Source organism: Triticum urartu, chromosome 2A, assembly GCF_056163025.1.
Source record: "Triticum urartu cultivar PI428250 chromosome 2A, HENAU_Tu73, whole genome shotgun sequence".
In the NCBI taxonomy this organism is placed as follows: domain Eukaryota; kingdom Viridiplantae; phylum Streptophyta; class Magnoliopsida; order Poales; family Poaceae; genus Triticum; species Triticum urartu.
Window position 1 is genome coordinate 684,361,393 of NC_141874.1, and position 13,925 is coordinate 684,375,317.

General features: G+C 45.0%; 2 protein-coding genes across 2 annotated transcripts; one reads left to right on the forward strand and one right to left on the reverse strand.

Annotated features, from left to right (window-relative positions):
• Positions 1–8,665: 8,665 nt before the first annotated feature.
• On the forward strand, positions 8,666–10,232 carry LOC147986715 (uncharacterized). The gene is made up of 3 exons (XM_087540130.1): positions 8,666–8,961; positions 9,053–9,336; positions 9,465–10,232. The coding sequence occupies exons 1-3, from the start codon at positions 8,787–8,789 to the stop codon at positions 10,086–10,088; spliced, it is 1,083 nt and encodes a 360-aa protein (XP_087396256.1). The 5' UTR covers positions 8,666–8,786; the 3' UTR covers positions 10,089–10,232.
• A 1,858-nt stretch (positions 10,233–12,090) lies between these two features.
• Positions 12,091–13,724, reverse strand: LOC125534083 (germin-like protein 4-1). Its single transcript, XM_048697379.2, has 2 exons — positions 13,509–13,724; positions 12,091–13,080 (listed from the first exon to the last, which is right to left on the reverse strand). Exons 1-2 carry the CDS (start codon positions 13,639–13,641, stop codon positions 12,401–12,403), a joined length of 813 nt encoding a protein of 270 aa, XP_048553336.1. The 5' UTR covers positions 13,642–13,724; the 3' UTR covers positions 12,091–12,400.
• Positions 13,725–13,925: the final 201 nt, after the last annotated feature.

The window sequence follows — 13,925 nt, forward strand, 5'->3', positions numbered from 1 at the left end:
CAACGAGAATGTATGAATTGCATCGATGGTACATGGACATTACCAAGATTTCCAATCCAGAGTCCCTCATGGTGAATGTCAAGGAGGAGCATTACTACCATGAGAAAGCTCTGGCCGTTGAGTATTCAGAACTGTTTCAGTTATACAATCAAGACGCACTCGACAAATCTATCATCAATTGCTATTGTGTGTAAGTGATTTCTTTCTGTAATTTAAGTCTCAAGCTAGCTGTAGTGATCATTTTGATCAATCATTACCTATAATTATCCTCACTATATTCTTTTCTGTGGTATTATGCAGGATGAAGATTTATGAAATGAAAAAAGGTGGACGCTATGGCATTGGGTTCGTTGACCCAAATACCATTAGTGAATACACATGGAAATTAGATCCATATTACGAAAAAAGTGTAGAGGAAAGCATGCTAGAGTTCTTCAAGCGCCTCAAATACAATGAAGATATACTACTTCCTTACAACTTCGAGTGAGTCACACTGTCTTATACTACAAATTCTGTTTTTGCCTACTAGCTAGCTACATGTTTTTGCTTACATATGCCCGCTTAATTAAGACATGCAAACGTGTGTGCATGCAGATTTCACTGGATCTTTTTAATCATTAAAGTTGATGAAGGAACAGTTGAAGTACTAGACTCACTACTTAAGAAAGCAAGTGACTACACCATCGTGAAGGGGATAGTAACAGGTAATTTCAATCATTATTAACTATATCTCGGCCTATTTAATTAGTTCGTCATTTCCTGATAAGAACTATTTAATAACCCATTTATTAATTTTCTTTGTCGGCGGGCAGGGCTTGGGCAAAGTTCATCGGGGCCACTCCAGGCCCATGGAAACAAGATCTGAAATGGTATCGACCCCAGGTAAGTAATTAAGTAGTACTAGCTAGCTACCATCTCTTTAATTATCATGCTTGATTAATTATTATCTGATCAAATTCCATTCTCGTAAAGGCCCTGAAGCAGGCGTTGGGAAATAATTTGTGTGCATACTACGTTTGCGAGAACATTCGCATGATGGCGTCCGAAAGGAGCAAATCTCAAAGACAGGAGTGGGTACGTTTGTCAGAACACTATTCACAATTTTTACACCATTATCGATATCTAGTCACACAATTAATACACATGCATATTGATCTCCTTCTTAACAGTTCAAAGAGGTGCGGGAGCAGCTCCTACCAACGGAGCGCATACAAGCAATTCAAGAGGAAATAGCGGGATTTTTGCTCGACCAGGTCATAGATCCCAAAGGAGAATACTATTACCCGCTACCGCCCCCATGAACCACTTCCAATTGTTATCGTGCTCCGAAGGCACCAATTAGGCTAATGCCACTAGCTCCGAAGGCACTAATTAGGAGAAATTGTATATATATATATATATACATAAACACTATTCTGATCACAGGATCAGAATAATATTCTGATCACAACCTGACCTGCCCCGTTAGTAGTACGTTGAACTTCCCTGTGAACTAGGTTGAACTTCCGCCAACATTGCCCAAATGGGGCTTGCCTTATACCTTTGGAAAACTATGGACATCAGTATCATGACCCAACTTAAATTTTTGGCAAAATATAAGCGGTTTAAGAGCAGCTTTGAAAACTGTTTTTTCTTCACACAAAAAACGTGAATCGTATTTTCGATCGCATTTCTAAACCGTTTATCAGAATGAGGCATATAATATGGCGTTGGAAAGCTGCTGCAAAACCGCTCCTTCCACATGTTGAAAGTTTTCTCTAATTTCCTATGGTTAAAGAGTAATTTGAAAAAATGTAAAATTTTGTAAACCGAACACCTGAGTTCGTTTTTTCGATGTCATTTCTAAACGGCTAATCCAATGGAGGCAAATGATACGGCGTTGGAAAGCTTATGAAAATGAGCTACTTTTTCATCTTGAGAGTTTTTTTTCTAATTGTGAATGGTTTAAGAGTAATTTAGAAAATGGTCCAAGTCCTACCGAGTTCGTATTTTCGAGCTAATTTTTTAACCGTGCGTCCGAATGCGGCAAATGATATGGCATTGGAAAGCTTGAATAAAAGCGAAACTTTTTTGTATGTATTGTTTCTCCCAATTCTTTACGGTTTTAAGTCAGTTTCAAAAATGGAGAAAAACGTATTTTCACCGTAATTTCTACAAACTTTATCGGAATGGGGCAAATAATATACCGCCGAAAAGCTATGGAAAATGCGAAGCTTTTTCATGTTGATGGTTTTCTGTGATTCCTAGCCGTTTTCAAGTAATTTATAGAACGGCGGGATCATGCGTTCTGCCTTTATCCCAAAACAGATTATTCGAAAATGCACCGCGTGAAGAACCTGAACTTCTCGGCGCGTTTACCTGAACTTCACTCTGTTTTTCACGTGATTTTTTTGCACGTAGCTATCCATCCACTGCTAGTAGCTCTCCATCCATTCACCGGAATTGAGTAGGTGATATACCGATGGAAAGCTGCTGTAAACACGCAACTTTCCTGTGTTGATCATGTTTTCATACCCGCGATGATTTTAAAAGTTTTTCACCTAAAATTCATTCAGCGTAGTAGTTGAACTTCCTGATGTTTTCACGTTGAACTTCTGTGACGTATTTTTGTTTGTAATTTTCTCATCCATTTCGTCAGTGTTACACAAATAATATTCATTTTGTAAAAACGTCTCTCACAATAATTTTTTTTAACTTTCTCCGACCAAGGACTTGAAACTTACACAAATGATATTCATGTAGTTTTGAGGTAAATTAGAAAATGGTGAGATCATGAAATGCACTGCGTGAAGTAGTTGAACTTTTGGGGCATGTCTGTTTGAACTTCACTCTGTTTTTGACGTGCTGTTTTTTGCACTGCGTGAAGTAGTTGAACTTCTGGGACATGTCTGTTTGAACTTCACTTTGTTTCACTTTATTGTATTTTTCTTTTATGAAATACACACCGTGTACTACGAGAACTTCCGGTTTGTTATCACTTTTGAACTTCTCTCTGGTTTGAGAGAATTATTTTAAAACACAAAAAACTACATTTTTTATGTATTTTGGACATCTAAATACATGGTGAACCTCTCTCACAAGAATTTTTTGAACTTTTCCTCGCCGAGCACTTGAACTTCTAGCAACCATTTTTTCCGTTTATGAGTTGTTTTTAAAAGTGCAAAAAATGGCGTTGTGTTTTTATTTTTTGAACAGGTAAATCCTAGGTTTTAATAAACTCCGAACTTCTGTGTTTTTTCAATTTGAACTTCACCTTTTTATATTTTGATTAAAGAATTGTATTCGATTTTTATACGAAAAAAATCGAGCATGTAAATACAAGGTGAACCTCTCTCGCAAGGATTTTGAACCTCCCGGACAGAGCACTTGAACTTCTTTAAACAAATATTTTAAGCTTTTTATTTTTCTATACTTTTATTCTCACCTGAAATGCATTCCTTGCCGTACTTGAACTTCTCGTTGTTTTCATTATGAACTTCTTTCAACAGGTAAGAATTTTTCAAATACATCAAAACGTGTTTTAAATGATATACATGAAAATTTTAAACCGTCCATCAAAATGTGGCACACAATATACCCGGTGGAAAGCATCTGAATCGCAGCAAGTTTTTCGTGTAGACAGGTGTTACAAATTTGTTGCCGTTTGAGAGCGGTTTTTAAAATGGCAAAACAACGATGTTCTTTTGCTTTTTTCAACATGTAAATGAACGACAGACGTCTCGCACATAAAATTTTAACTATGGAGGATCACATGAACTTCTTCCAACAAACCTTTAAGCTCTTTGTTTTCTATTCATGTATTCTTACGTCAAATGCATTCCGTGTAGTAGTTGAACTTCCCGATGTTTTCACCTTGAAATTCTGTCATGCATTTTTGGTCAACCTCTCTCACAAGAATTTTTGAACTTTTCTTGGCCGAGCACTTGAACTTCTGTCAACAAAATTTGTAGACTTTGCCTTTTTATTCTTTTTTTCTCATATGAAATGCACACCATGCAGTACATGAACTTCTGGTAATTATGAAACCGAACTTCTCTCTATTTCGCTTTAGTAACAGAAAAGGTCTGAGTTTTTTATATACATCGAACCTCTCTAACCTTTTTATTTGAATTTCTTTGTGTACCTTTTAGAAATATGAAAATTGGAGTTTTGTTAGAAACATCGAACTTCTTCGTTATTTTCAATTGAACTTATTGGTTTTATTCTTTAGTAATTGAAAATCCGAATTTCTTAAATAAATATCAAACCGCTATGCTTTTTCCAATTGAACTTCTTCGTTATTTTGGATTGAACTTATTGGTTTTTTTCTATAGTAACCGAAAAAAAATCGAGGTTTCAAATATAATATCAAACTGCTCCATTTTTTAAATTTGAACTTCTTCATTTTATTTCTTTTTAGTAATGGAAAAAAATTCTAGGTTTATAATAAACATAGGACCACTCATCAATTTTAAGTTGAACTTTTGGCTTTCTTTATAAATTAGAGAAGATCCAATGAAATCCATGTGAATTGTTTGAACTTTTTTGTTTGTCATTTTCTTTGACCTCTCCATTTTTCTTAATTTTGAACGTTCAGAGTTAACAATTCCATTTATACATGAACTTCTCGATGATAGGTCCCCCACCGGCTCAAGTTTTATGCATTCGTATATATAAAAAGGAAAGAAAAATAGAAAAAAATGTTGCGTTCTTATGGACACCACTAACACTTTTTGTGAGCACATTATTCCACTGTAAATTTTTGCATAATTTTTGCCGCAAAAATGCGTTTTTTTGTCATTGTCAACATCAAGTAGCATAACTTGATTTTTTTCCTGATGGAATTATACTAGTTGAACTGCTACTACATGATAGCACAAAATCATTTCTTGTGCGCTCCCGTGTATACGCGCAACACACGAAGCATCAACCTTCATATAAATGAACTTCTATCATTGGTATTTTTGAACCTTTTTTGCATTCTATGTATAATAAAATTTCTACTGTCACCACACAGAGAGTCTTGATCAGAGGCGAAATCTTCAAGAAAACCTGATTAGTGCTCTCGTCGGCCACAAATGTCTCTATCTCTCTTCATAAAACACAAGGCTTGATACACAAGAACAATTAACACTCCACGGCATTGATGCATTTTTGGAAATAAACCTGTGAAACTAAAATCAACGGACTAAAACACCATTTTTTTCACCTACACATACAACTGAACTTCAGAACATGTGCATGCGTGCTCGGTCGATGCGCTAACGGAGCAAAGTGCATGCGTGCTGGAGGAGGGCGCGTCATAGCAGAGGGCAGGTCGCACCAGAGGGGAGGGCAGACCACGCCGGAGCGAAGTGAAGGTCGCACCACAGTGGTGAACCTCTCTCACACAGAGGCGGAGGGGAGGGAAGGCCACGAACGGCGGCGCGCGTCGCCGGGTGCTGTCGTCGTCGGGATCCCGGGCTGCGGTTGTAGGGATCATGGCGCGCGGGGGTTGAATCATGGAGCGCAAATGCTTGGCGCGGCGGGCGCATGGAGAAGGTGTGGGCGGCGCGAGGTGGCACTCATCAGCGTCGCGGCACGGCCGCGGTGGCAGGATCCAGCGGTTGGGCGCACGGCCGCGGCGGCGGGATACGACAGTTGGGGGGCAGGGCCATGATGACGGGATCGGGTGATTTGAGGTGGGGCAGGCCATGGGAGGCGCTTGGAGGTGAGGATGGGGGCGCGGCGGCGGGGTTCTCTGTGGAGGGCGTGCGCCGGCGTGGGAATCGGGGATCTGGGGAGGTGGCTGGGTGCGGGGCATGCGGGGATGGCCGGGGAGGGAGGCGGTGGTGGCTTCGCGGGCCGGGGAGGGAGGCGGCGGTGGCTACGCGGGGGGGGGGGGGGGGGGAGGAAGGCGGTGGCCGCGCCAGCAAGGGAGGGAGGCGGCGGTGGCCGAGCCGGCCATGGAGGGAGGCGATGGTGGCGGCGTGATGCAGATTGTAGGAGAGGGGAGATGGGATCGGGGAGGGGAGGAGAGGGGATCGTGGGGTGAGTGGTCAGGGGTGGGTCGAGATTGTTTTTTTCCTTTTTTTTCGTCCACTGTAGCGATTCGGGACTTCGGTAGCATCCGTCGCCTCCTATATAGCACTGATTGTGATCCAAATAACTATTCTAATCCTGGGATTAGAATAGTGTTGTCCTATATATATATTATGATCGGTTCTACTAGAAATTCTATTTATATATATGCATAACGTGTACAATATGTAGTATCGTAAAATACCAGCAAACGAAAAAGAATTAAATGGAGAACACAAAATTAAATGAAAAAGAAATCATAAACCCCAAACCCCCCAATCTTTTAATACCGGTTGGTGACACCAACCAGTACTAAAGGGCTCCCTGCCCCCGAAGCTGGCTCGTGCCACGTGGTTGCCCTTTAGCACCGGTTCGTGCTGAACCGGTACTAAAGGGGGGGGGCTTTAGTGCCTACACTTTAGCGCCGGTTACCAAACCGGCACTAAAGGGCCTTATGAACCGGTGCTATTGCCCGATTCTGCACTAGTGTGACTATATTCGGAATACATGTCTACATTACATTGATGAACTGGAGCTAGTTCTGTGTCACCCTAGGTTATGACTGTTGCATGATGAACCGCATCCGGCATAATTCTCCATTACCGATCCATTGCCTACGAGCTTTCCATATATTGTTCTTCGCTTATTTACTTTCCCGTTGCTATTGCTATCATCACTACAAAATACCAAAAACATTACTTTCACTACTGTTACCTTTTGTTACCGTTACCACTACTATCATATTACTTTGCTACTAAATACTTTGCTGCAGATATTAAGTTTCCAGGTGTGGTTGAATTGACAACTCAGCTCCTAATACTTGAGAATATTCTTTGGCTCCCCTTGTGTCGAATCAATAAATTTGGACTGAATACTCTACCCTCGAAAATTGTTGCGATCCGCTATACTTGTGGGTTATCACACGCCTACTTAACACGGACCCTGAGAGTTCGGACTTAAAGTCCGGCGGAGTGTCCGGCGCTTGAGCGTTAAGGGGAGTTCGGTTCATCTTTGGGTTTGCCACTGACGCCGTCCCCTCCGGATCTCCGTTAGCAAATTCCATAGTTGCAGAGAGTCCTGAGGGCTCTAAACTCCCGTTCTCGGACCCGACAACCCGCTCTGGATCTAAGGCCGGAGCGACAACTGGGGCCGCGAACCCCTCGAAGATCAAGTCTACTCGGATATCGGCGACATAGTTTAGGTTCCCAAAACTGATCTGATGACCAAGGGCGTAGATGTCGATCTTCTCGAGGTGGCCAATCGAGTTGGCACGCAGCGCGAAGCCGCCAAATACAAAAATCTGGCCAGGGAGAAAAGTCTCCTTCATGGTGGCATTGTTGTAGATGATTGACGGGGCCATCGAACCTTCTGCTGACAGCACAGAGGAACTCTCAATGAAAGCACCAGTGTCGGTGTCAAAACCGGCAGATCTCGGGTAGGGGGTCCCGAACTATGCGTCTAAGGATCGAAGGTAACAGGAGGGAGGGTACACGATGTTTACCCAGGTTCGGGCCCTCTTGACGGAGGTAATACCCTACTTCCTGCTTGATTGACTTTGATGATTATAGGGGTTACAAGAGTTGATCTACCTCGAGATCGTAATGGCTAAACCCTAGGTGTCTAGCCTGTATGATTGTGATTGGGACTAAACCCTCCGGTTTATAGAGACACCGGAGGGGGGCTAGGGTTGTACAGAGTCGGTTTACAGAGAAAGGAATCTTCATATCCGAACGCCAAGCTTGCCTTCCATGCCAAGGAGAGTCCCCTCCGGACACGAGGGAAAGCCTTCTATCTTATATCTTCACGGTCCATCAGTCCGGCCCACGGCACATAGCCCGGACGCCCGGGGACCCCCTAATTCAGGACTCCCTCACCCACCCCGAAGAGCGCATAGCCTGGTTGGGGGAGGATGCGTCCGATGGGGTGGTTGTTGGCAGCGTCGCCATGGGTGGTGCCAGGAATGCGCTCGAGCCCGTCATTGCCCACCATGAGGGCACGTGCCGCGGAGTTGGAGGGGGGCGCGTCGCATGGGGTGGTGTAGGTAGTGTCGTCTGGGCGCAGCGCCGGGAGTGCGCTCGAGGCCGCCACCACCCACCTCAAGGAGGCGCGTCACCGAGTTGGAGGGGGTGCGTCGTGGGTGGGTGGTGCGGTGGCGCGTCTGCGGCGGCGGTGCGGTGGCGCGGTGTGAACGACGGCGTGCAGAGTGGTTGAAGTGTGGCGGTGTTTGGATAAGGTGCGAAGCGAGTGGGGAGAGTGGGCGACGGGGGAGAGGATTGCGTGGCGATGAGGATAAAGGACCTGGAAACGTTCCCTCCATGAGACGCCCAGCCCGAACGATTACCGAGCGTGACGTGTCATTAGCTCTGTGCCACCGCGCTAAGATATCTGACAGCAGAAAATACGTCATGACGTAATTGCTTCGTGCCACATGCATATAACACTTATCATTTAGGTTATTTTATTACATTGATGATTGATCCACAAGCAAATCTTGATGAGCTGTACTGTATTTGGCTTCCAAACACGACCTTATCCGTAACGGGGGAGTCTACGGGCACCACGACGCCGTGCGCTTCGCTGGCGGTCCGGGCGGTATATAAATCGTCGGATTACTACCCGGGTACGGAATCGTCTCTGTCCCAAGAGGAATCGGATGCGACTCCGCATCTCGACCTAAAACCGCGGCTCGCCGTCGATCGAGGTGGGCCAGGTGCAGGCGGGCGGGCGGCCGGCCGTACGTGCAAATCATGGATGGGAAACTACGTTTTTCGCTGAACCTGCCTCCGGGCTACCACTTCGCCCCGTCGGGAGACGAGCTCATCGTCCACTACCTTCGCCGGAAGCTGGACGGCCTCCCGCCGCACCTGCCCATCTTCAACGACGTGACGCCCATCACCGACTACCGCCCGGAGCAGATCACAGGTACGCACTCGGTCTCTCCCATCATCACACCATGAGTAGCGTTGGGTTGATTGATTTGGAATGCAAGCTAAAGCATGATTTGATGTTGCAGATGAGTTCAGGGACTTCGGGGAGGGGGCTCGGTGGTACTTCTTCACCAAGCGGACCCGCAAGTACGCGACGGGCAGCCGGCCGGACCGGACCACGCCGGGCAATGGCTTCTGGAAGGCCACGGGCCCCGTGAGGGAAATCCCCATCTGCCCCGGCGGCAAGCTGGTCGGGCGCGCGAGGACGCTGGTGTTCTACACCGGGCCGGAGAAGCCGACCCACTGGACCATGTACGAGTACGAGAACCGCACGTCCGAGGCAGAGGGCAATGACAAGAACGTCGACAAGGTGATTCATCTTAATGGGGTGTTTCCGTTGATCTATTTTGTTTCCTCTTCTCTCCATCGCGTGTCCGTGTGTGCGTGCGTGTCTGACAGGCCGACGATGATCATATGATTCATATCTTTGCATCGCAGCTTGGTGAGTGGGTCTTGTGCACGATACAGAAGAGTCAGCGCTGCGACCAGAAGAAAGAGGCAGGCGGCAAGGCTAAAAGCAAGGCAGGCGGCAAGAAAAGGAAGGGCAAGGCACGGAACGGCGCCGATCTAGTCCAGATTCAGAGCGCCGAGGTGCCGGAGATTGCGTGGCCGGAGAAAGTTGATGAGGCGTACGTGTTCGACGACCTGGAGCAGACAGGTTGCCCCAAGAAGAGACCACAGATTGAGCAGCATGAACCGCCGCGCTCAGAGACAATGATGGTAGACGACTATGACTACAATGGTATCCAATACATCTGGGATGATGAGTACATGCCGCCGCCGCCGCTGCCGCTGCCGCTGCCGCTGGAGTATGAGGTGGCGCCTCATGTTGCAGGAGTAGGATACAGCTACAACAACATGATGTATCAGCCGGCTAACAGCTACCTACATGCTGCGCATTACGCGGTGGAGCAGGATGGGTACGCCGGCGGACATCTCGGCAGCCTCTTGGGCACGGGCAACATTCCATGTGCTTACCGGCCGCAACATTCTTGCGCCGCTGGAACCACCAACTTGCCATGGAGCAGGGGGGCGACGACGAGCGGGCAGGTAGAGCCGTGAGACCAGGGGTCTCTGGTTCACTTCGGTGTGGTTCGGGGAGCCTACAGAATAGATTTGCCGGATGAGTAGGGGATTTATAGGACTTGCAGAGAGCGCTCACTAGGGGTGTGTTCGTCGTCAACTCGTCATTAGGGTATATGTAGTAGTCCCTCCGTAAACACTCTTATATTAGTTTACAGAGAAAGTAATAGACTAATAATACGCTTTAGGATGTCTGGTTTTTGTGTGTCATCTTTTGTTTGTCGAGGTCTATTTTGCTGCCGTATATATGGAGGCGGACGTTTGGTCTATGGGGATATATGTCCCTGGAATCCACATCGTGTGTAAGTGTGTTGCGATCCCGTTGCTAAAGTAGTGAATTAGGAGATACGGGAGGCTCCTGCTGTGCGAAAACGCGTTATACACAGCTGCCAAAGTGCTATACTGTCAGAAGGACAGGCTTGGACAGCATCTGGTACAGTGTTTTCACGTAGTAATCTATTACTATATCGATGCATAAATGCTGCTCTACTGACACACGCCTCGTCCTGTTCTAAGGTGGCTACTGTCAGGGGCGTGTCCCTTCGGAATTTTGAACGGTGGTAAAGACCAAACAAACTTTTAAAGCTCAATTAAATCATTTTCGGTCGTAAAGCTATATCAAAATGGTTAGTTGTTGATGTGATTTTTATGAATATTTCTTGCCAACAATGTTATTTATCTATATTTTTTAGTGGCACGGTTAGCAGTTGTCTATTTAGTGATTACCAAAAAAGTACAAAGAAAAACTGAAACTTTTTGAAATAATCTCAGACTTTCTTTCATACTCGTATACATAGTTTCAAGAAGGAAAAACAACCATTGAGTTCAGCGAAACAAAATTCAAGGACAAAAAAGTATGAATAGTAACTTGTATATATATTCAAATATTCAAAAGTTGTTCATTTAAAGTGTATATACATGTGACATGGAAAAAATTTAGTAACTGAGAAAAGTCAAAAAAATCTGAAACATTTTTTAAAATAAACATGACCTTCTTTCACTTGTATAAAAAGTTTCGTGAAGGAAAAGCTCCCATCGACATTAGAGAAAAATATCAATACTTCTAGTATAGAACGTGTGAATGTGAATGGTAACTTGTACTCCCTCCGTTTCGAATTACTTGTCTTAGATTTGTCTAGATACGGAGGTATCTAGCACTAAAATGAGTCTAGATACATTCGTATCTAGACAAATTCAAGACAAGTAATTCGGAACGGAGGGAGTATATTGTGTTAAATTTATTTTGTTCCACCAAGAATGTCATGAAAAGTTATTCCAGCAAAAATATTTTGCGACCCCAATTTTTTTAAATTGAAAAATAAATATTCAAATATCCAAATAATAATAATTAAAAGCGAAGCTTTTTTAACAGTGCCATCCTCTTCATGGTGTCCCGATCAAGTTTTACTTGGGAAGGGAAGAACAAAGAGCATCACAAGGCAGGATCGAGTTATGCCAATAATCCAGTCATGTAATACATCCTTGAATTAAGTCAGGTAATAATGTCTAGAAAAATACTCGCAAAAGAATGTCTAAAAAGCAGGAATGGTAAAAAGACTTGGCTGCTGAGAATTGAGTGAGCGTGCATGTTGTAGTTAAGCCACTAATTGAGACATGTAATACATGCATCCATGAATTAAAGAAAAGGTGTCAGCGTCGGCGGTGTTGTCACTTGTGAGCTGCCAGAGCATTAAATGAGATGTTGGGTCACACCTGCAGAACAGGTCAGAGAGCATCTTATACTAGGGGATACAAAGCAGAAAAGACAGGATACATATAGCGGGGTGCTGATCAATCGGGAAATGAATGGTGAGATTCAAGGGACAGATGTCCCATAGACCATTGGGTATTTCCCCCGTATATATCTGCTTTAATTGTGTTTGGTGATCATGGCTGCCTGCTAGTCGATCGACGCCATGATGCGCAGAGAGAAACACTCGGAAAATATACAAGATTAAAACACAGATGGCTAAAGAAAACAGGAATTGAACCTTGGACTTTATTATTTCATATTGAAGTTTAGCAGCATTCTTTTTAGCTAATACATTGATATGCACTTTGGCCACCGTTTATTCTACACGACCGGCCGGGAGCTAGCACGTACTCCTCCTCGATCCACAAACACACTTGCTGGTGGTGCACGACTTACTAGTAACTACACCACATCGTAAATTAAGCCAGTATTAAGTACTAAGTACTGGTTTGATGCATGTTTTCTTTGTTTACTTGTACTTAAATTATTCATTAATTATTAGCATAAGCGCGTGGATGGCCGGCCGTCCTGTCCGTGCTTAGGGCTTCCGCTTGCGCATGCCAGGGTAGTACCCGCCACCGCCGCCGGTGCTGTTGCCGCCTTCGCCCTCGCCGCCGCCGGGTGGCATGTCGTACCCACCTCCTCCCATGCTGCTGTTGCCGCTCATGGCCGGCGCGAACTTGGCCTGGATCCAGTCGACGGTGTCCTTCTCGGTCATGAAGGCCTTGGCGAGGATGAGGTCGCTGATTGGCGGCGTGGACCCAAAGACGGCGTTGGCGATGGTGATCACACCGGCGTCCTGGCTGCTGAGCGCCGCGATGGCCACGGCGGGCACCTTGCCGTTGTTCACCTGGAAGTGGATGAGCCCCTGTGGGAACACGAACACGTCGCCCTCCACTAGCTGCTTGGTGAAGAGCAGGTTCTTCCCGTCCTGCTGGTTGGAGGTGACGAACCCCACCAGCAGCTGCCCCATGATCACGGTGAGGATCTCGGTGCCGCGGGGGTGTGTGTGCGGCGGGTTCTGCCCGCCGTTGGGACCGAAGTCGATGCGCGCCATTGAGATGCCCAGTGTGTTCAGCCCCACTAGCTGCTTCACCGTCACCGGTGTCACCGCCGAGCCCTGAGCGTTCAACATGCCCGGCTTGTTAAGCCCGGGCAAGAAGAAGTCGTTTGCCGTCACCATCTTCATGTTCTTGCACACGAACCCATTCACAACCACTGCATGTATACACAGTTGCACATCCAAAGTTAAATCTTACCATGTTGCATATTACTATTTACTACTAAGTTGATATATTTCATAATGTAGTGCGTATATTTTCTTTAAAGTCAAACTTTACATACTCTGACCAAGTTTATAAAAAATATTTATATTTACAATATCAAATATATAAAATATAAAACTACAACTTATGACGAGTTCTAATGATTGACGCTTGTGATTGGTGACTTAAACATAAGACTTTTCCAATCAATTTAAAAATATTTTTTATTGAGATTAAATTTAGGAATAAATATGCTCTAAACTATAACCAATACTTAGACGTCCCACGTGTTTGCACATGCATATGTAGGCATGCAAACATGCTGCATGCATGAAAGTAATTAAGCATGTAATCAATCAGAAGATGAATATATCTATATACCAGGATTCATTATATCAGCAACGCAGAAGTCCTGGAGCTGGGTGGGGTCAGTGGCGAGAACACGAGGCGCCGGAGAGCAGACCACGAGTACCACCACAGCAAGCAGTGCAGCCAAGGCACGGGAAGCCGCCATGGTTTTTCTTACCTAGCTAGCTTCCCTGACAAGACCTAACAATGTCTGTCAGGGTAATTAAGCTAGTGTGTTGAGCTTGGTAATTGTACGCTGGAAGCACGTATCGGGGTGCCTATTTATACAGGCATAAAGGTGGCCGGGGAGTAGTGGGCTAGCTGCATGCTCTACCAACAACATGGTACACTAGCAACAATTATAATCGGTCACTAATATCACCGTGTAGTTTGAGTAGGCATCCACGATACTGCTACTAACATTGCTAGCTTACGTATGATCGGCTGATT